At 48.6% G+C, this 22,992-nt stretch overlaps 1 protein-coding gene across 3 annotated transcripts in view; it reads left to right on the top strand.

The window, feature by feature from the left end:
* The window catches only part of PLEKHM1 (pleckstrin homology domain containing, family M (with RUN domain) member 1), a 60,056-nt gene that overhangs the window by 22,322 nt on the left and 14,742 nt on the right, over positions 1-22,992 (top strand). For all 3 annotated transcript variants that reach the window (XM_011940156.1, XM_011940155.1, XM_011940157.1), the window contains 4 exons: positions 2,025-2,409; positions 16,865-17,135; positions 18,994-19,911; positions 22,492-22,637. In XM_011940156.1, coding sequence (XP_011795546.1) covers positions 2,025-2,409; positions 16,865-17,135; positions 18,994-19,911; positions 22,492-22,637 — 1,720 coding nt within the window. The remainder of the gene's footprint in view (positions 1-2,024; positions 2,410-16,864; positions 17,136-18,993; positions 19,912-22,491; positions 22,638-22,992) is intronic.

The following is a 22,992-nucleotide window of genomic DNA, read 5'->3' as shown; positions in this document are numbered from 1 at the left end:
TTTGTATTTTTTAGTAGAGACGGGGTTTCACCGTGTAGACCAGGATGGTCTCGACCTCCTGACCTCGTGATCCACCCGTCTCAGCCTCCCAAAGTGCTGGGATTACAGGCTTGAGCCACCGCGCCCGGCTAGAGATGGGGTTTCACCATGTTGGCCAGGCTGATCTCGAACTCCTGGCCTCAGGTGATCCACCTGCCTTGGCCTCCAAAGTGCTGGGATTACAATTCATTTTTCATTGCTTGCTTACGCTGTAGATCTCACGTCTACGAAACCATTGCCTAATCCAAAGACATGAAGTTTATACTTCTCTTTCCTTCTGAGAGTTAGTTTTAGCTCTTACCTTTAGGTTTTTAATCCATTTTGAGTTAATTTTTGTATACAATGTGAGATAGCAGTCCAGCTTTTTTCTTTTGCATGTAATTATTCACTTACCTCAGCACAATTGTTGAAAAGACTATTCCTTCCCCATTAAAGTGTGTTGGTGTCTATGTTGAAAATCATTTACTTTTTTTTTTTTTTGAGATGGAGTCTCACTCTTTTACCCAGGTTGGAGTGCAGTGGCGCAATCTCGGCTCACTACAACCTCCACCTCCTGGGTTCAAGCAATTCTCTGCCTCAGTCTCCCGAGTAGCTGGGATTACAGGGGCCTGCCACCAAGCCCAGCTAATTTTTGTATTTTTAGTAGAGACAGGGTTTCACCATCTTGGCCATGCTAGTCTTGAACTCCTGACCTTGTAATTCTACCTGCCTCAAACTTCTAAAGTGATGGGATTACAGGCGTGAGCCACTACACCCAGCCAAAATCAGTTACTTATATATGGATTGGCCACCTATTCTTGAGTATAATGTCTTGAAATGTTGTTTGGGGTTAAGATGGTGCAAAGCTCACTGGGAAGACAATCAGGTAAGCAACTTGAATTCTAAAATCCTCATTTCCATAAGCCGAAATTAAGCTGAGCTTCATATATCTTCTGGATCCGGTACAAGCCATCAGGGCAGATGCATGGAGGCTTTGGGGCCTTAGACAGCTTGTGGCCTTCTGAACCTGCCTTTGCCCATGACATGCTCCACTGGTTTTATAAGCAGAAGAGATAGCAAATGGGTTTATTTTTGAAATGGAGCTTGGCTCCTCAGAAGCCTTGGGAGAGAGAGGAGCAGTTGGTAGTCAGTGCACATTCCAGAGGGCCCAGGACATATTTCTGTGCACTGTGTATGTGTGAGTGTGTATGTGCACACACATGTGCCAAAGACAGTAGCATTTGCTCCCTGTGGCCCCAGGAATCAGCACAGAGGAGACAGGGAGTGGCAGTCCCACCATGGAGAGTGAGCAGGGGCACATCTCGTGTGTACTCATATCCACCCTCACACACCTGGTGTACACTGAGCTCCAGAAGCACTTTCTGGGGATGTAACGCTTTGCTGTCTCCACACCCAGTCCAGCTCTGAGGGGACCAGCCCTTGCACCTCCCCCAGCCCTGCTGTCCCAGTGCCTGCCCAGGAACAAAATATGACCTCGCTCAGGAAACCTGTTTAGCCCTTGCTGCTCCTAGTCCCTGCCCCAGGGCACAGAGTCCTGGCACCTCAACTCTCTGTGCTGAGGAGGAGGCCTGTTCTGAGACACTGTCCTTGGAGGCTCTGCTGCACACCATGTTTGGGAAAACGATTGCCCACACAACTGTGTGTTTGGCTGAGCAAGCTCTCCAGGCCCACAGCTAGCCTGCCCAGAATGCCAGTAAGTCCTCATTCACACCAAGTCCTCTTTCTCTGCTGTGGGAGCTATTTCACTTGAGATCACAGGCTCCACAAATCACCTGCCCACCCAGTCTGCCTAAATCCTGGCCAGGAAGAACGTGGTGGGAGTGTCAGAGGAGGACTGTGTGATGGGGAGTGCAGTGGATAATTAAGAAGGTGTGGGTTGTTTTAAATCATAAAACAGCAGTTTTGCATTCTTCCCTCTGCCCCAATAGCCTTGGGCATTGTCGCAAACAACCTGTCACACAGGTTTCTTTGTTTAAAACTTCTAGGGTATTGTTGGAATTCAGCAAAGCCCAGGTAAACTCTGTGCCAACCAACGGACTGAGCCAAGAAACGGAGATCCCCACACCACAGGCCTTGCTCTCCCTCCATGGCCTCAACACCAGCACACACCTGCACTATGAGGCACCTGCAGAGCCCCTTCCTGCCCAGGCAGCCTCTGGAACTCAAGATGGTGTCCACATGCAGGAGCCGTGTCCCCGGGTGCCCAGCGCCCTGGACTTACAGCAGCGTGTAGAGAGCACCTCAGGCCAGCAGCCTTCTAGTACCGTCAGCAAGACAGCCAGAGAAGTGGGCCAAGGGAATGGCCCACAGAAGGCCCAGGCTCATGACGGAGCTGGTCTGAAGCTGGTAGTTTCCTCACCCACCAGTCCGGTGAGTGGTGCAAGCCGTTCAAGGGGCAGTCTTGGGAAATGTCAGCTGACACAGGGTTTCCCCAGCTAGTGACCCTGAGTCGTCTCTGCCTTCTCCCTGTTAGCCTTCCTCTCCCTGCGGTGATAGTGTTAATAGCATTGTGATGATGGGGTTCATGTTTCTTGGCTTGTGAGCTGTAGATATAAGCCAGGCATTGTGCTGCTCACTTTCCGTGTGTATCTCCTATCATTTTCACGTCACTCTGTGAAGGTCGTTCTCATCTGACCGCAGTCTGAGCTCTTTAACCACTACCACTCACCAGCTAAGGCCTTGGGCAAGTCACTTCAGCTCTCTGAACCTTTATTTTCTCCTTAGTACTTGTTATTATTAAGTTAATATTTTTTGATTTTTGGTTTTTTGGTTTTTTTTTCAGATGGAGTCTTGCTCTGTTGCCCAGGCTGGAGTGCAGTGGCACAATCTCTGCTCACTGCCACCTTCGCCTCCTGGGTTCAAGTGATTCTCCTGCCTCAGCCTCATGAGTAGCTGGGATTACAGGTGCCCACCACCATGCCCAGCTAATTTTTGTATTTTTAGTAAAGATGGGGTTTCACCATGTTGACCAGGCTGGTCTCGATCTGCTTGCCTCGGCCTCCCGAAGTGCTGGGATTACAGGCATGAGCCAGTGCGCCCAGCCTATTAAATTAATATTTTTAGAAAATACTAGGCCTTGAACATACTCACTTCGCAACATGACCCAGGTTTTAGAGCTGTGCTGTCCAATATGGCAGCTACCAGCCACGTGTGGCTGTTGAACACTTAAAATGTGGCACGTCCAAATGGAGATGTGCCATGTGAAATAAGCACTGGATTTCAACAACTTAGTATGATAAAAAAAAAAATAAAAAATCTCATTTTTATGGATTACAAGTTAAAATGAAAATATTTGGGGGCTGGGCATGGTGGCTCATACCTATAATCCCAGCGCTTTGGAAAGCCAAGGAGGGAGGATTGCTTGAGCCCAGGAGTTGGAGACCAACCTGGGCAACAAAGTGAGACCCCATCTCTACAAAAAATACAAAAATTAGCTGGGCATGGTAGTGTGTGGCTGTAGTCCCAGTTACCAGGGAGGCTGGCCTCCAGTAGTCCCAGCTACCAGGGAGGTAGGAAGATGGCCTGAGCCCAGAAGGTTGAGGCTGCAATGAGCTGTGATTACATCACTGTACTCCAGCCTGGGTGACAGAGGGAGACCTTGTTTGGGGGGAAAAAAAAAGAAAAAAAAAAGAAAGAGAAAAAAAGATTTGGATATATTGGATTAAATAAAATATATTATTAAAATTAATTTCACCTATTTCTTTCTACTTTAAAAAAAACTTCTGTTTAAACCATGGCCTATAACACAGCCCTAGGAGATCTTGAGAACATGTGCCATACTTTTTAAAAATGTGGCTGCTAGAACATTTAAAATTATATATGTGGCTCATACTATATTTCTATTGGGCAGTGCTATTCTAGAATAAGCCAATCCAGCCATGTGCAGTGGCACAAGCCTGTGGTCCCAGCTAGTTGGGAGGCTGAGGCAGGAGGATTCCTTGAGCCCAAAAGTTCAAGGCCAGGGTCAACATAGTCCCTGAGGGAAGCCAGCCCTGGGCATCTCCTTGAGAGAACCACATGAGTAGAGAGGCTTGAGAACTACTGGCCCAATGAAGCACCAGCCAAAGGCTGTGAATTTGAGCTCTTTTGTCTTTTCCATTTGTTCTTGTTTGGCCTTTGCGGTTTTCCAAAGTTATTGATGTTTACTGAGTGTGGGTAGGAAAAAGATGTGTGTGGTATCTGCCGCTGCTACAGTTCAAGCCCCAGCGGCCTACCCAGCAGGGTGAGGGAAAGCAATTGCTCTAGAATGCTAGGGGCAGGCTCCAGAGAAAGTCCACAAGAGAGGAAAGAGACAGTGCGGGTAGGGCTGGTGCTGCAGTGATGGGAGGGACAGTAAATACCTTTACAGGCTTAGGTGCCTCTGACTACTTCTTTTTCTAAGCTTCACAGTTGTTTTTATTTTGTTTTGTTTTTTTCTTGAGACAAGGCCTTGCTCTGTAACCCAGGCTGGAGTGCGGTGGTGCAATCACAGCTGACTGCAGCCTCGACCTCCCATGCTCAAGCAATCCTCTCACTTCAACCTCTAGAGTAGCTAGAACCACAGGTGGCACCAACCTGCCCAGCTAATTCTTTTTTTTTTTTTAATGGAGATGGGGTTTCATCATGTTGCCTAGCCTTGAGCGATCCTCCCACCTCAGCCTCCCAAAGTGCTAGGATTACAGGCATGAGTCACCATGCCCAACCTGGCTTCACATTTAAACCACACCATGGAGGGCAAGATAGGGTCATGGAAAGCAGAGGCAGGGATTTGTATGCTTGTGTGTACACGGACACAAAGCTGGGAGTATATCCCTGCCATGGACTGGGGCTCAGGGTGGGGTCTAGTCTTGCATTTTCAGCTCTATTCGTGCTCTTTTCTTTAGGCAGTAGCTTCTAGATCAGGAGTGTCCGATCTTTTGGCTTCCCTGGGCCACCTTGGAAGGAGAAGAATTGTCTTGGGTCACACATAAAATACAGTAACACTAATGATAGCTGATGAGCTTCAAAAAAAATCACAAAAATAATCTCATGATGTTTTTTGTTTTCTGTTTGTTTTTTGAGATAATGTCTCTCTCTGTCACCCAGGCTGGAGTGCAGTGGTACGATCTCGGCTCACTGCAACCTCCACCTCCCTGGTACAAGTGATTCTTCTGCCTCAGCCCCCTGAGTAGCTGGGATTACAGGCACCCACCACCATGACCAGCTAATTCTTGTATTTTTCATAGAGATGGGATTTTGCCATGTTGGCCAGGCTGGTTTTGAACTCCCAACCTTAAATGATCCACCCGCCTTGGCCTCCCAAAGTGCTGGGATTACAGGCATGAGTCACCACACCCAGCCAAAAATCTCAATGTTTTAAGACAGTTTATGAATTTGTGTTGGGCCGCATTGAAAGCTGTCCTGGGCTGCATGTGGCCTATGGGCTGTGGGTTGGACAAGCTTCCTCTAAGTCATGTGACTCAGGATGGGGCCAGGGCCATGGAATAGACAAGCAGAGGCACCTCCCACCCCACACCCCTCCCCGCTTTTTTTTTTTTAACAGCTTTATTTGAGATAGAATTCAAATACATACAATTCACCTGTTTAAAGTATAATACTGTGTTTTTAGTATATTCATAGGGTTGTGTAATCATCACCACAGTCTAATTGTAGAACACTTCTATCCCCTGTGGAAGAAACCTTCTGCCTATTAGCAATCACTCCTCATCTCTCTCCATTGAACCCCTGGCCACCACTAATTTACTTTCTATCTTGATAGATTTGTCCATTCTTGCCATTTTATATAAATGAGATCATGTAATGTGTGACCTTTTGTGTCTGGCTTCCTTCATGTAGCATGTGTTTTTAACATTCATCCATATTGTCGTGTGTATGAATACTTCATCCCTTTTTATTGCTGAGTAATACCCCACTGTATATTCCACCATATGGCTAAGTCACTTTTTATGTATGGTTTCATCAATTGATGGACGTTTGGGTTATTTCCACTTTGGGCTATTATAAATAATGCTGCTGCAAATATTCGTGTATAAGTTTTTGTGTGGACATACGTTTTTAATTCTCCTGGATGCATAGCTAGGAGTAGAATTTTTCAGATCATATGATAACTATGTTTAACCTTTTGAGGAACTGCCAAACTGTTTTCCAAAGCAACCTGCCCCATTTTATATTCTCCACATCCCCACCAACAGTTGTTACTGTCTAGTTTTTAAAAAAATTATTATGATAGCCATCACAGTGCGTAAGAAGTGGGAGCTCATTGTGGTTCTGATTTACGTTTCCCTGACAGCTAATGAAGTTGAACATCTTTCCATGCGCTTATTGTCCACTTGTGTATCTTCTTTGGAGTAATGTCTATTCCAAACCTTTGGCCTTTCTAGAGTGCAGTGACGTGATCACAGCTCACTGCAGCCTCAACCTCCCAACCTCAAGTGATTATCCCACCTGAGCCTCCCAAGTAGCTGGGACTATAGGCATGTGCCACCATGACCAGCTAATTTTTTGTATTTTTTGTACTGACGGGGTTTTGCGATGTTGCCAGGCTGCCCTCAAATTCCTGGACTCAAGCAATTCTTCCACCTCAACCTCTCAAAGTGCCGGGATTACAGGCGTGAGCCACCACATTCAGCCTACCTTTGCCCATTTTTAAATTATGTTTTTGGTTTTTTTGAGACGAAGTCTCACTCTTGGCCCCCGGGCTAGAGTGTGATGGCATGATCTTGGCTTACTGCAACCTCCGCCTCCCAGGTTCAAGCGATTCTCCTGCCTCAGCCTCCTGAGTAGCAGGGATTACAGGCGCCTGCCACCACACCTGGCTAATTTTTGTATTTTTGTAGAGATCGGATTTCACCATGTTGGCCAGGCTGGTCTTGAACGCCCGACCTCAGGTGACCCACCTGACTTGGCCTCCCAAAGTGCTGGGATTGCAGGTGTGAGCCACTGCACCCAGCCAAATTATGTTATCTTCTTATTGTTGAGTTATAATAGTACTTTTTTCTTTCTTTCTTTTTTTTTGGAGACAGAGTCTTGCTCTGTCTCAAGGCTGGAGTGGAGTGGCATGATCTCAGCTCACTGCAGCCGCAACTTCCTGGGCTCAGGTGATCCTCCCGCCTTAGCCTCCTGAGTAGCTGGAACTATAGCCTCACACCACCATGCCCAGCTAGTTGTTTTGTGTTTTTTATAGAGTAGAGGTTTCACCATGTTGCCCAGGCTAGTTCTTTAAACCGTGTATATTCTGGATACTAGACCCCTACCAGATACATGATTTACAAATATTTTCCCCCATTCTTCAGGTTGTCTGTTCACTCTTTTGATGGTATTTTTGGCAGCATAAAAGCTTTACTTTTGATGTAGTCCAATTTATCTAACTGTGCTTTTGGTGTTCTATCTAAGTACCCATTACCTAATCCAAGGTCACAAAGATTTACTTCCATGATTTCTTCTAAGAATGTTATCAGTTTAGCTCTTACAAGTGAGTCTGTGGTCCATCTTGAGTTAACTTTTGTGTATGAAGGATGTAGATACCCAGTAGAGCCAGCACCATTTGTTGAAAAGGCCATCCTTTCCCCATTGAATTGCCCCACTTTCTCCTTTAAAATTTTTTTGAGGAATGATGTATCTAAAGTACCAGATCTTCAGGGTCCAAGTGTCCACCTTGGTGAGTATTTACATATGATGTGCACCCTGTGACCACCATCTAGATCAAGATACAGAATGTGTCTAGTCCTCTAGCCCACCAGAGGCTCTTGCGTACCTTCTCCCAGTCATTGCGCACCTTGAAATCCACCATTCTGACTTCTAGCGTGGTGTGTTAGTTTTTCCTGTTGTAGAACTTCATGCCTATAAATGGAATCGTGCAGTATGTATTCTTTTGTGTCTGGTTTCTTTCGCTGAACACTACATCTGTGAGCTTCAACTGTACATATAGCATGAGGCTGCAGTTCATTCTTTTCCATGGTTCTGTAGTAGTACTCCATTGTAAAAATACATCGCACCCTATTATCCATTCTGTTAATGGACATTTGGGTTGTTTCCAGGTTTTGACTATTATGAAGACAGCTGTAGTGAACATTCTTGTACATGCTTTTGGAGAACCTCGGTGCTTATTTCTGTGGATATATATATCTGGGAATGGAATTGCTAGGTCCTTGGGTGGCATATGTTTAACTTTAATAGATACCACCACCGAACAGTTTCCTAAAGTGTCTGTGTGCTAATTTATACTCATATTGGCAACAAATGAGCATTCTAGTTGCTCTTTATCCTGGCCAATGGTGTTACCAATCTTTTTAATTTTAGCCACTCTGGTAGATGTGTAGTGGTTTTAATTTTCATTTCCTTGATGACTAAAGATGATACCTTTTCATTTGCTTATTGGTCAGTCAATCCTCTTTTATAGAATGTCTGTCCAAGTTGTCATCCTGGTCTTAAATTGAGTTGTATGTGTATGTGTTGATTTGTAGGAGCTCTTTATTTATTACAGATATAAGTCTTTTATTGGAGAAAAACAGTATCTATATCAAGTATCTTTTTCTAGTCTATAGGGCTTGACTTTTAAACCTCCTAATGGTATGTTTATTGAACAGCGATTCTTTCAATGATGTGCAGTTTATCAGTCTTTTTGTTTATGGTTTGCTTGGTTTTCATCCCATTTAAGAGATATTCATCTCCCCCAAGGATCTGAAGGTATTTGCCTGTGTTATCTTCTAGAAGCTTTAGTGATTTATCTTTCACAATTAGGTTTATGATCCTTCTGGGATTTTTGTGTGTGGTATGAGTTAGAAGTCAAAGCTCATATTTTTCCATATGGATATCTGATTGGCCTCACTCTGTTTCTTGAATATGACCATTTAAATCACAAAACTGTCAGTGTGTGGGTCACACTCTTCGTATTTGCTGTTCTGAAGATGCTTTAGTACATCCTGAAGATTTACTTCCTGAAAATGAATGCTCTAGGACCCTGAAGGTTGCGACTGTGCACCTGCCAACTCAAGCTAAAGGCTGAAGAGGAAAGCTCTGCAGCCCCTGCCTCGAGCTGGAGGCAGAGTGGTGTCTGCTGGGGATGCAGGCTGTGCGCCCCACAGGGCTCCAGAGTGTCACTAACCATGTTGAGTTCACTCCTGCCCAGGGTCTAGCTTCTGCTTTGCTGACTCAGGCATCTTATTTTGCCAGGGCCTCAAAGCTGATGGGACAGAATAGCATCTTTGCTCACTAAGCTCTGACCCACCGGCCTCCTTGCAGCTCTGTAGTCCAAGCGAGCTCCTTGCAACATCAGGCTTCTTTTTTAAAAAAAATTTTTTTTGAGGCAGAGTCTCACTCTGTCACCCAGGCTGAAGTACAGTGGTGCAATATCAGCTTACTGAAACCTCCGCCTCCCAGAGAACCCACACTGCTCTCTGGGAGTTAAACTGAAACGAACTCACAAACCCCAGATTCTCCTGCCTCAGCCTCCCAAGTAGCTGGGATTACAGATGCCTACTACCAGGCCCAGCTAATGTTTGTATTTTTAGTAGAGATAGGGTTTCACCATGTTGGCCAGGCTGGTCTCAAACTCCTGACCTCAAGTGATCTGCCTGCCTTGGCCTCTCAAAGTGCTGGGATTACAGGCATGAGCCACCGTGCCCGGCCCAGCCTCGGTCTTTTACATTTGCTATTCCTTCTTTCCCGACTCACTTTATTATTGTCTCAACCTTCCCTGACTGGACCCCTGTAGCTCAAAAGCACTATCCCCAGTGACTCTCTGTCCCATTCATCTGCTTGACTTCACTTATAACACTCATCACTATGTGCAATTACAATATATTATCTCTTTGTCTCCTTGTTTATTTTCTATCTTCCTTACTAGAATATTAGCTCTATGATACAGAGCACCAGGCCTGTTCACTTCTGTATTGTCAGCACCAAGCACTGTACCTAGAAGAGAGCAGGCATCGATGAATAGTTCTTGAACTCACAAGAGACTCTTGAGATGCCAGCTGCTAAGTTTATTTTGTTCCCCCATCCTAGCTATAAGGCTGTTTGGAATGGTTCTTTTTCTTGGTATCTCTAGCAAGTACCTGGCCCAGAATCATATAAGATGAGTGAATAAATCATGACCATTCCAATGTCTTTAATATAAAATAACAAAGGTAGGTCAAGGGGATTGGAAGGAAGGAGACAAATGTGAAATTATGGACATTCAGGCTGGGCATGATAGCTCACGCCTCTAATGCTAGCGCTTTGGGAGGCCAAAGTGGGTCATCAAAGTGTACCATCGAGTGGACAGGGTGGTCAGGTTGGTGTGATCATGGCAGGCTCTGCTTCTGTGCCAGCTACAGGGGACTCTGATCGCTGGAAGTTTGCTTAGGACATCTAAGCACTTGGTGCTGAGTCTGATGTGAGAATCTCAGATCCTGCCCCCGTCCTGTGTCTGTCTCACAGGGAAGTTGTGGATTCATTCACTGCTCATTCAGTAGGTAGTCACCAGGCACCAGTCACTGACACCACCAGTCACCCAGCTCGCGGGGGCCTGCTGGGCTCCTGGCCTGTGGACTGTGCCAGGCTGTGCCCTGCATGTCTGCCCCTGTGGTCCTCATCTTTCTATGCTTCTATCAATTAGCCACATGCTTTTTATTTGATGTTATTTTGGGGGAGATATTGAGGTCACTATCAAGTTTTGTAGTGTAGAGACCCATTCAGTCTTTCTTTTAAAAACATTTATTTTTATTTTTATTTTTTTATTTTTTATTTTTTTGAGACAGAGTCTCGCTCTGTCACCCAGGCTGGAGTGCAGTGGCCGGATCTCAGCTCACTGCAAGCTCCGCCTCCCGGGTTTATGCCATTCTCCTGCCTCAGCCTCCCGAGTAGCTGGGACTACAGGCACCCGCCACCTCGCCTGGCTAGTTTTTTGTATTTTTTTAGTAGAGACGGGGTTTCACTGTGTTAGCCAGGATGGTCTCGATCTCCTGACCTCGTGATCCGCCCGTCTCGGCCTCCCAAAGTGCTGGGATTACAGGCTTGAGCCACCGCGCCCGGCCTAAAAACATATATTTTTAATTCATTGAACCCAAACCACCTACTATAAGCCAAGCACCATGTTAGGTGGTAGGGGTGGAGTGATACAACAGGACAGACAAAGGCCCTTCAGGGACAGACATTAGATTAGACAAATGATTATCCAAATCATAATTACACTTGTGCTAAGCACTGGGAAGGGGAGGTGCAGGGAATAGGGGGCTCTCAAGGGTGACGCATGTCTGGGATCTGGGGGTTGTGAGTTCATTTCAGTTTGACTTCCAGAGGGCAGTGGGAGTTCTAGGACTTGGTCTTAATCACTGTCTCCATGGACCACCCATGGTATGTGCTTCCCTCCCACAGTTATGAGTACAGGCAGTTCATTTGCCTGGCATAATGAGGACAGGCTGGACAAAGTCTCATCCTTCTGAAAGTGGTCCAGGGACCTTGCGTCTCACTCCTCAGCCACACTCCTCACAGGAATTCAGCTGTTGTATATGGTGTCATGAACCCTTTAGTAATGCAAAGTGGCATTTCTCTGTCTTGGGTCCCTGGTGGCAGTTGCAGCTCTGGTATAGATCCTTAGTCAGCGATGATTTCCTTCCACTGTAAAGGACAGGGTGCTGGCCAGACATGGACCCTGCCTGAGTGAGCAGGTTATAGGACGGTGGTGGGAAAAAAGGAGAGAAGGGGGCCGGGTGCGCTGGCTCATGCCTGTAATCCCAGCATTTTGGGAGGCTGAGGCAGGTGGATCACCTGAGGTCAGGAGTTTGAGACCAGCCTGACCAATATGGTGAAACCCCGTCTGTACTAAAAATACAAAAATTAGCCGGGCATGATGGCGTGAGCCTGTTATCCCAGCTACTCAGGAGGCTGAGGCAGGAGAATCACTTGAACCTGAGAGGCAAAGGTTGCAGTGAGCCCAGATCACACCACTGCGACCCAGTCTGGGCGACAGGGTAAGACTCCATCTCTGAAGGAAAAAAAGGAGAGAAGAGAGAAACAGTGGTGTTCATGCGTGCACTCTCTCTCACACCGTCTCCCCTCTCCCCACCCACCTGGGGCCAGGAGCACACAGCCTCAGAGCTCTGTCCAGGCCCATGTGCAGAAACTCCGAGGAACCTACGTTTCCACTGTTTTTCCCAGTTGCTTAAGAGAGTAAAAGGTGTTCCCTAGTTTCATTTCCCGGCAGCTGTGCTCAGTAGACTGTGTCTGAACATTTCCTAGTAGTCTCTTTCCTCAAAGGAGAGAGAAGCCCTCCCCAGTGAATGTCCATAAACCCTTTTTTTTTTTTTTCGAGATAGATTCTTGCTTTGTTGCCCAGGTGGGAGTGCAATATCTCCATCCATCTCGGCTCACTGCAACCTCTGCCTCCGAGGCTCAAGCAATTCTTGTGCCTCAGCCTCCCGAGTAGCTAAGATTACAGGCTTGCACCACAATGCCCAGCTAATTTTTGTATTTTTAGTAGAGACAAGGTTTTGCCATGTTGGCCAGGCTGGTCTCAAACTTCTGGTCTCAAGCAGTTTTCCCACCTCAGCCTCCCAGAGTGCTGGGATTACAGGCATGATCCATCACGCCCATCCTGAATGTCCACAATCTTAAAATTTACATTTGTCTCCTTCCTTCCAGTCCACTTGACCCACCTTTGTTATTTTATGTTAAAGACATTGGGATGGTCATTATTTATACTCTCATCTTGTATGACTCTGGGCCAGGCACTTGCTGGAGATATCAAGAAAACCATTCCAAACAGCCTTATAGGTGCTAGAATGAGGGTAAGCACAGAATATTGTGGGATCCCCTTACCCAGCTAGGGGGTGGGAAGGGGTAGAGGCTGGGGAAAGGTGAGAGAAGCTTCCAGGTAGAGGTGATGGATGTCTCCTGAGCTGAGTCTTCAGGGACAGTGCCCTCTCCCGCCAGAGGCTGGAGATCACACAACTTCCCAGGTATATGTGAGGCTGCCAGGACAGCCACATGGTTGCTGGGGAGCTGTTTCTTCTACCTGTTTTCCTCAGGGAGGTCCCCCAGGTCTTGATGACCTGGGCAGGCTTTGCTTAGAATCTAGTGTTGTGGATGGTCCCCAGTGGCTGCCCTGACTGACACATCATCTGTCACTGGCAGGGGGAAGCACCTGCCAGTTCTGAAGGCCCCATGGAGGAGTCTCTGGGGACCTAGTTCTGTGAGCCACCCCCCAAGTCGCCTGAGTCAAAACTTGCCACCCTTGGCTTGAGGAGTTGTATAGCATCTGAGTGGATCCAACTGTCCAAAGCAACCCTTCCCTGTTTACAAAGCAGGGAGCGCAATCTTGATTCAGGGACTGGAAATAGCGATGTCAGGGTGAGGTTAGTGGCACTTAACAAAACAGTAGGGCTGTTCCCACTGTGTGACTCATTTCCTCTGTGTACACTGACACCTAGGGTGGCCCAACCATCTTCCTTGCCTCTGCCCTTCCATGTTGAGGCACAGAAAGCCAGGGAGGACTTGAAATACTGGAGAAAAGAAACCGGAATCCACTCCCACAAGCCTACTCACCCCAGATGCTCCCCGCAACCCCATCTCCCCCAGCCAGTGAGCAGCTTCAGATTCAAAAGAGAACAACGAAGGGAAGGGGCAGGACCTGGCTGCCTGGGGTCGCAGGGGCCTGCCCAGAAGTGGGCGGCAGAGGCAGAGGTGGCCAATGAGCACCCTGAGGCCTGCTCGCCAGGCCTCCCTCATCTCAACCCAAAAGCAGGACTGACAAACCCTAAAGCAGGCCTGAGAAACCCTACGTGCTGGGACAGCTGGATACCCACATGCAAAATAATAACACCCCTTCCTAACACCTTACACAAAAACTAACCCGAAATGGATCAGAAACCTAAATGTAAGAGCTAAAACTATACAGCTCTTGGCAGAAAACACAGAAGTAAATCTTTGTAATACTGACTTAGGCAATGATTTTTAAAGATACAACACCAGAAGCATAAACAACAACAAAAATAGATAAACTAGACTTCATCAAAACTAACAACTTATGTGCTCCAGAGGGCACACCATCCAGAAAGTGAAACGACACCTCACAGAATGGGAGAAATTATTTGCAAATCATAAATCTGATAAGGGTCTCATATTCAGAATACATAAAGCACCTTACAACTTGTATTAGTTCCTAGGGCCGCCATAACAAAGTACCATACACAGGATGGTTTAAAACAACAGACATTGCTGGGCAGGTGGCTCATGCCTGTGACTTCAGCACTTTGAGAGGCAAAGGTGGGCGGATCACTTGAGTCCAGGAGTTCAAGACCAGCCTGGCCAACATGGTGAAAGCCCATCTCTACTAAAAATATAACAAATTTGCTGGACGTGCTGGTGCTTGCCTGTAGTCTCAGCTACTCAGTGGGGCTAAAGCAGGAGGATTGCTTGAGCCTGGGCAGTCAAGGCTGCAATGAGTCCTGATTGTGCCACTGTACTCCAGCCTGGGCAAAGAGTGAGACCCTGCCTCAAAACAAAACAGGCCAGGCATGGTGGCTCACACCTATAATCCCAGCACTTTGGAAGGCTGAGGCAAGTGGATCACCTGAGGTCAGGAGTTCAAGACCAACCTGGCCAACATGGTGAAACCTTGTCTCTACTAGAAATACAAAAATTAGCTGGATGCGGTGGCGGGCACCTGTAATCCCAGCTACTTGTGAGGCCGAGGCAGGAGAATTGCTTGAACCTGGGAGGCGGAGGTTGCAGTGAGCTGAGATTGCACCATTGCACTCCAGCCTGGGTGACAGAGTGAGGCTCTGTCTCAAAAACAAAACAAAACTGATATTTATTCTCTGATAGTTCTGGAGGCTCCTTCTGGAGAGTCTAAGGAAGAATCTGTTCCCGCCTTTCTTCTGGGTGTTGGCATTGGGGGCGCTCATTTGCATTCCTTAGTTTGTAGACATGTCACTCTGGTCTCCCCTCTGCTGTCACACACGTTCATCCTCTGTATTTCTGTCTCCACTTGGTGTTCTCCTCTCTTCGTGTATCTTTTCTCCTCCTCTTATGAGGACATCAGTCACACTAGATGAACAGCCCATTCTACTCCAACATGACCTCATCTTAACTAATTACTTCTGCAAAGACTCTATTTCCAAAAAAGGTCACATTCTCAGGTACTGGGGGGTAGGGTTTCAACATGTCCTTTTGTGGGGGGTCACAATTCAACCCACAACACACTCAGCAACAAAAAGACAGCCCCATTTTAAGACAGACAATGGATTTGCGTTAGATTTGAATGGATTTGAATATATTTCTCAAGGAGAGAAATTGGAACCCTCATACATTGCTGGTGGGAATATAAAATGGTGCAGCCACTTTGGAAAACAGCTTGGTAGTTCCTCAAGAAGGGAAACATAGAGTTACACATGACCCAGCAAGTCTACTCCTAAGTATATACCCAAGACAGTGAAACATGTCTACACAAAAACTTGTGTATAAGTGATCATAGCAGCACTATTCGTAATAGACAAAAAGTAGAAATAACCCAAATGTCTATCAGCCAATGAGTGAATAAGCCAAATGTCGTGGATCCAGACAATGGAATATTGTTTGGCAATAAAAAGGAATGAACACTTATACATGCTTATGTAACATGGATGCACCTTGAAAACCTTCCACTAAGAGAAAGAAGCCAGGCACAAAAGGTCACGTGTCACAAGTTCCATCTATATGAGATGTCCAGAACAGGCAGATGTGTAGGGACTGAAAGTAGATGAGTGGGTGCCTAGAGCTGAGAGTGGCCAGGGGAAATGGGGATGATGGCTAATGGGTATGGGGTTTCCTTTTTGGGTGAGGAAATTTTGCTAAACTTAGATGGTGGTGATGATTGCACAACTCTGTGACTAAGCCAAAATAATTGAATTGGACACTTTTTAATTTTTTTTTTTAGAGATGGGGTCTCATTCTGTTGCCTAGGCTGTGACCAGGCTGCATGGCTCACTGCAGCCTTGACTTCCCCAGCTCAAGCGATTCTCCTGCTTCAGTCTCCTCAGTAGCTGATACTACAGGTGTGTGCCATCACACCCAGCTAGTTATTTTTTGTAGAGATAGGTTCTCACTATGTTGCCCAGATTGGTCTCAAACTCCAGGGCTCAGGTGATCCTCTCGCCTCGGCCTCCCAAAGTGCTGCGGTTACAGGTATGAGCCACCATGGCTGGCCGAATTACATACTTTAAGTGGGTTAATTTTATGATATATGAGCCATATCTAGACAAAGACTTTAAAAAAAAAAAAAGGCCGGGCGCGGTGGCTCAAGCCTGTAATCCCAGCACTTTGGGAGGCCGAGATGGGCGGATCACGAGGTCAGGAGATCGAGACCATCCTGGCTAATACAGTGAAACCCCGTCTCTACTAAAGAATACAAAAAACTAGCCGGGCGACGAGGCGGGTGCCTGTAGTCCCAGCTACTTGGGAGGCAGAAGCAGGAGAATGGCATAAACCTGGGAGGCGGAGCTTGCAGTGAGCTGAGATCCGGCCACCGCACTCCAGCCTGGGCAACAGAGCCAGACTCTGTCTCAAAAAAAAAAAAAAAAAAAAAAAACTTCAGGCTGGGCATGGTGGCTCACCTGAAGTCAGGAGTTCTAGATCAGCCTGGCCAACATGGTGAAAACCTGTCTCTACTAAAAATACAAAAATTAGCTGGGCATGGTGGTGGGCGCCTGTAATCCTAGCTACTCGGGAGGCAGAGGCAGGAGAATCGCTTGAACCCAGGAGTTAGAGGTTGCAGTGAGCCGAGGTTGCACCATTGCACTCCAGCGTGGGCAACAGAGCGAGACCCCATCTCAAAACAAAAAAACAAAAAAACTTTAAAACAAACAACTGCTGCCTTCTTTCCCAACAGAAAAACAAGAGCTGGATCTCAGAAGATGACTTCTACCGGCCTTCCCAGGAGCAACCCCTGGAGATTGCTTCAGACCACCCAGTAGCTTCTTCCAGGGGGACTCCAGAGTCAAGGCCTGGTCTCCACAGGCATTTTTCTCAAGGACCAAGAAAAAGCTGCTCCCTGGGGGCATTAGACCAAGCGTGTGTACCTTCCCCAGGAAGAAGGCAAGCCCAGGCAGCCCCATCCCAGGGGCATAAGAGCTTCCGGGTGGTACACCGGAGACAGATGGGTAGGTTAATAGGAGGGTCCTGGGTGGGTCCCATCTGCAGGGACCAGGTCTTTCAGAAGGCAGCTCTGAAGTCCTGTTTTCCATTGCTAAAGAGGTAGTGTGTTCCCACAAGTATTATAAAACCTCATTCCAGAATGCCATCATAATCGTGCTCATTCAGGGAAGCATTTCAGGAAAAGTACTATATTGTCTCAAAACTGCCTACAGAGGACAAAAATACTATTTCACCAGTCAAATAGGAAAATATTTTCCCTGAAAACTATGCAATTTATGATTATAGAAAACTCTTGATTCCACCTATAGCTCAGAGCACATCCGGCTCCATGAAGCCCCAGTTGTTTTAACTGGTCCTTCCAAAGGTGTTTACCCTCAGTAGTTGGTTTATGTAACAGCTCTGGGGGGCTTAGTCAAATCTGCTATTTGTTTTGTTTGTTTATTTGTTTTGAGATGGAGTCTCCCTTTGTCACCCAGGCTGGAGTGCAGTGGCGTGATCTCTGCTCACTGCAACCTCAGCCTCCTGGGTTCAAGCAATTCTCCTGTCTCAGCCTCCCAAGTAGCTGGGATTACAGGCACCTGCCACTATGCCCGGCTAATTTTTGCTTTTTTTTTTTTTTTTTTTGAGGCAGAGTTTCGCTCTTGTTACCCAGGCTGGCGTGCAGTGATGTGATATCAGCTCATCACAACCTCCGCTTCCCAGGTTCAAGCAATTCTTCTGCCTCAGCCACCCGAGTAGCTGGGATTACAGGCATGAGCCACCACACCCGGCTCATGTTGTATTTTTAGTAGAGATGGGGTTTCTCCGTGTTGGTCAGGCTGATCTCGAACTCCTGACCTCCGGTGATCTGCCCGCCTTGGCCTCCTAAAATGCTGGGATTACAGGCATGAGCCCCTGCGCCTGGCCAATTTTTGCAATTTTAATAGAGATGGTGTTTCGCTATGTTGGCCAGGCTGGAGGATCTGCTATTTGTTTCAGGTCCTCCAGTGCTCCCTTTCTTTTTTTTTCTTTGAGACGGAGTCTCACTCCGTCGCCCAGGCTGGAGTGCAGTGGCACGATCTCGGCTCACTACAACCTCCGCCTCCTGGGTTCAAGCTATTCTCCTGCCTCAGCCTCCCAAGTAGCTGGGACTACAGGCACCCACCACCACACCTGGCTAATTTTTGTATTTTTAGTAGAGATGGGGTTTCACTATATTGGCCAGGCTGGTCTCGATCTCCTGACCTTGTGATCCACCTGCCTCGGCCTCCCAAAGTGCTGGGATTACAGGCGTGAGCCACTGCGTCCAGCCAAGACCAACAGTTTTGATGCCTCTTCAAACAGGTTTTCTGTAAAGGGACCCAAGAAACATGATGGTCATTAGGGAAGTGCGTGGAGACGAGAGGTTTTCTAAAGATGGGAGAAATGACAGCGTGCATGTGTGCCAATGGGAGTCACCCAATAGAGAAACAAGGAAACAGCAACAGAGGAGAGAGGGACTGCTCCTTGTCCTTGAGTAGGTTGCGGAAGGAGAAACCTCTTGCACAAATGGAGGGTTTGGCCTCACACAGAAAGAAGCACACTTGGTTCATTCCTGGCAACAGGAGGGAGGGCGTGGGTGTAGGGAACAGGGCGTGTGGAGGTGATCTTTTGGGTGCTTTTATTTTCTCAGTGAAATACAGGACGCAAGAGCAGCAGTGGAGGTGTGAATGGAGATGTTCCTATCCAGCTTTCAGGGTCCCATGTGATAGTGCCCCGTGGCTGGCCTGTGTTCTGGGGACAGTCACTGTCCACACGCACTGCAGGGCATCAGGCAGCAGAGGCTGTCTTGGGCAGGACAGAGACAGGCCTGCCAACTAATGTGCTTTTTGCCTCTGCCTCCAGGACTGTCCAACCCGTTCCGGGGTCTCATGAAGCTAGGTACCGTGGAGCGGCGGGGGGCAATGGGCATCTGGAAGGAGCTCTTCTGTGAGCTCTCCCCGCTGGAGTTCCGCCTCTACCTGAGCAACGAGGAGCGCACCTGTGTGGAGAACTGTTCCCTGCTGCGCTGTGAGTCTGTGGGGCCGGCCCACAGTGACGGGCGCTTCGAGCTGGTCTTCTCTGGCAAGAAGCTGGCCCTGCGCGCCTCTTCCCAGGATGAAGCCGAGGACTGGCTGGACCGGGTGCAGGAGGCCCTGCAGAAGGTCCGGCCTCAGCAGGAGGATGAGTGGGTGAACGTGCAGTACCCAGACCAGCCTGAGGACCCCCCCGAGGCGCCCCAGGGCTGCCCCTCTCCCTCAGACCTGCTGTTGGAGCCCGCGGCCCTCCAGGGCACGCAGTTTGACTGGTCGTCCGCCCAGGTTCCAGAGCCAGATGCCATCAAGGAGTCCCTGCTGTACTTGTACATGGACAGGACCTGGATGCCCTATATCTTTTCCCTGTCCTTGGAGGCTCTGAAATGTTTCCGCATCAGGAACAATGAGAAGATGCTGAGTGACAGCCATGGCGTGGAGACCATCCGGGACATCCTGCCAGACACGAGCCTCGGGGGCCCGTCCTTCTTCAAAATCATCACGGCCAAGGCCGTCCTGAAGCTGCAGGCCGGGAACGCCGAGGAGGCCGCCCTGTGGAGGGACCTGGTCCGCAAAGTCCTGGCATCTTACTTGGAGACGGCTGAGGAGGCGGTGACCCTGGGCGGGAGCCTGGATGAAAACTGTCAGGAGGTTCTGAAATTTGCCACCCGGGAAAACGGCTTCCTGCTGCAGTACCTGGTGGCCATCCCCATGGAGAAAGGCCTTGACTCCCAAGGCTGCTTCTGCGCAGGTGCTGACTTGCTCCGCTGCCACCCCCAGCCTGCCAGCCTCACTCCGCCTCCTGCGGATTCCTGATTTAGGCTCCCCACCCTTCTGCCTCCCTGCAAATGCCCCCATCCTTCCCCTAGGGATGAGGCCACAGATGAGGCTTGCCCTGCAGCTTCCGCTCCTCCCCAGCCCCCGCTGGGGCCAGTGCTCCGCTCACAGGCAGTCGGCCCTGCTCACCCATCCCTCTCCTGACACCTCCCACTGATGGGCGGCAGGCTGGCCACTCACTGCGCTGCTCAGGGAGTCCCAGCGCACTTCATTTTCTTCTTGCTCTACTATCCTGTTCTTTCAGAGCAGGGGCATGGTATGCTTCCAAATATTTCTGCTGCTTTTATAAGTGTACACCCTTTTTTTTTAAATTACAAAAATGGGCTGGTGCTATTCAGTGCTGCCCAATAGAACTTTCTGTGATGATGAAAATTTCCTAGATCTGTGTGTCCAGTGCCATAGCTGTGAGACACATGGTGCTACCGGGTGCTTCAAGTGTGGCTAGTGTGGTGAAGCAATTGAATTTTCCATTTCAATTCATTTACATTTAAAGGGGGCACACGGGGCTCTTGGCTGCTGTGTGGAGCGCTGGATATATTGTTCTGCAGCTTGGTTTTTCTACACTGTGAATGTTATTCCAAGTCAGTACATCTGCTATGTCTTCCTCATCATCAGATCTAATACTTCGGTGCTGGGTACCCTGGGCCAGCTGCTTTATTTGGATTATCTCATTTAAGTCTCATAACAACCCTGTAGAGATAGGTGCTACTATTATCATCTCTGTTGATAGGGGAGGACACTGAAGCACAGAGCTGGTAAGTACCTGGTTGGTGTCTGCCACTAAGCTCAGACAGCTAGTAAGTGGCAGAGGCAGAATTTTCCTTTTTTGTTTGTTTGTTCGTTTTAGTAGAGATGGGGTCTCCCCATGTTGCTCAAGCTGGTCTTGAACTCCTAGGCTCAAGTGATCCTCCTGCTTCAGCCTCCCAAAGTGTGGGATTACAGGTGTCAGCAACCATGCCTGGCCAGAGGCAGAATTGGGACCTTGACGGTCAGGCCCCAGAGCCTGTCCTCATAGGCAGGACCCTAGAGGGCATCCCTCTAGGGTATTATTCAAGGGTGCGTGACATCCCCCTGCCCACATTCCATTGTTAGCTCCTCCCACTCCCCCCACCATCCAGGGGCAGATGGCGTCCCATCACCATGGGACCCTCAGGTGACCTGTGAGGGGGTTGCCCTGCTGCAGAAGGCCAGAGCAAGAAGCTGAGCCTTGGTTTGGGAGCTATCCTGTTGGCGCAGACTGGAGGGAAGCCTGCTTCGAGCTTCTGAAAGGAAGTGGTCTGCGGTTGGCCCCGGGAGGATGGGAGAAGCTAGGCAGAACAGAGCTTCCTGCAGAAAACACCTGCAAGCCTCACTTGGCCTCTCCCCCTCCTGCCCCAGCACTCACACTTTGCTCTTCAGCCTGTGGGGGCCAGGCTCTGAGGGGGCCGGGACTCCAGGGCTTGCGAGAAAGGGTTTCTCGCCTGTGGGTGTGAATGCTGCGGGGGTAACTCTCACCATGGCTGCCACCCACCAGCAGGTGGGACTGTGCCACCAGGGAGTTTGGGTTTCCTTTCTACCCAGCAGGCATGGCTCAGTGGCAGGCACCAACCACTGGCATCTGGGTTGTATTTCATAATTTGCAGGGTACTTGCAGAACCTTGTCCCATTTAAGCTTTGTAATAACCCCACAAAATAGCTGGTAGTGACTGAATTTTACAGTCACTCAAATGGAGCTTTGAGAAATTAGATGAAGGTCAGGGTGAGGCAGCTGGTGAGCAACACAGCCCGCCCTATGGTCTCAAGGCCCTGGGGACCCTTCTGTCTGCCCCTGGAGGAGTCGACACATGTTCAGAATTTGAGTCAGGGCCTCTGCTTTTTGCCCAGGGCACACCCCACTCCCATTCCCACTGGCCCCAGCTGTGGAGATGCCTCCAACAAGGGGGCCGAAGCCAGTCCTGCCCCACAGTCCCGAGGCATCCAACACTGTGCGGACTCCCCTGCCCCCTGCTGGCTGCCCATCCACTCCCTGTTGCCATCCCCGACCCTAGTCCATGCCCTCCAGCTGCTTCACTGTTCGCCACAGCCCCTACTCTGCTGCTTCCATTCTGGGGCCCGAGTGGAGGGGTGGACCTAGAGGAGGCTGGCATTGCCAAGCCAGCAGTGGGGACAGTGGACACAGGCAGCAAGGAGTAACGGAGCAGAACGCAGGCTCTGGAACCAGCCAAACCCAGATCTGAATGCCAGCCACGCCACTTCATCACTATGTGACCAGACAGATTTCCTAACCTCTCTGAGCATCCATTTCTTCAGCTGTAAAATAATGATAGTTCTTACAGTGTGTTGTTGTAAAGATTAATTAGTAGGGGAGTTCTGAGTGGTGGAAATACGAGTGGTTATTCTTGTGTTTGTACCTACCTTTAAAAACAAAATTAGCAGATCCTTTCCACCACAGCAGCTCCCAAGTTACTAGGAGCTGATTCTGGCCACACCACTCACTCTCTACCCATCTCCCCAGGCTGCTCCCGGCAGATCGGCTTCTCCTTTGTACGACCCAAGCTCTGTGCCTTCTCTGGCCTCTATTACTGTGACATCTGCCACCAAGACGATGCCTCAGTGATTCCGGCCAGGATCATCCACAACTGGGACCTCACCAAGCGCCCGGTAAGTCTCGAGCCCAGCCTGTCACAGCCACTCAGGGCTGCTGAGGGACAGAGGGATGTTCACTCCTCTTTGCTGCTGCTGTTCATCTGTTTAGAGGAGTTTGGTTCCTCTAAACAAGGGAAGCCGGGGTCACTGGTTCAGGCACTGATGTGGGGGAGCTAACCAAGAGAAAAGCTTGGTGCCTGTCCACAGCCCTGGGCAGAGCTCTGTCGGTGGCTGTCTTAGTCCCCAGGAGGGAGTCTGAGGATGGTTTCCTGAAGCTACAAACAACTGCTTAAGGTACCAGCGGATAAATGTTAGATAAACAGATAGATAGATAGATAGATAGATAGATAGATAGATAGATAGATAGATA

This window comes from Colobus angolensis, unplaced genomic scaffold, assembly GCF_000951035.1.
Source record: "Colobus angolensis palliatus isolate OR3802 unplaced genomic scaffold, Cang.pa_1.0 Scaffold187, whole genome shotgun sequence".
NCBI classification, from domain to species: Eukaryota; Metazoa; Chordata; class Mammalia; order Primates; family Cercopithecidae; genus Colobus; species Colobus angolensis.
The sequence above is the reverse complement of the archived record's forward strand: the minus strand, read 5'-3'. Positions and strand labels throughout refer to the sequence as shown.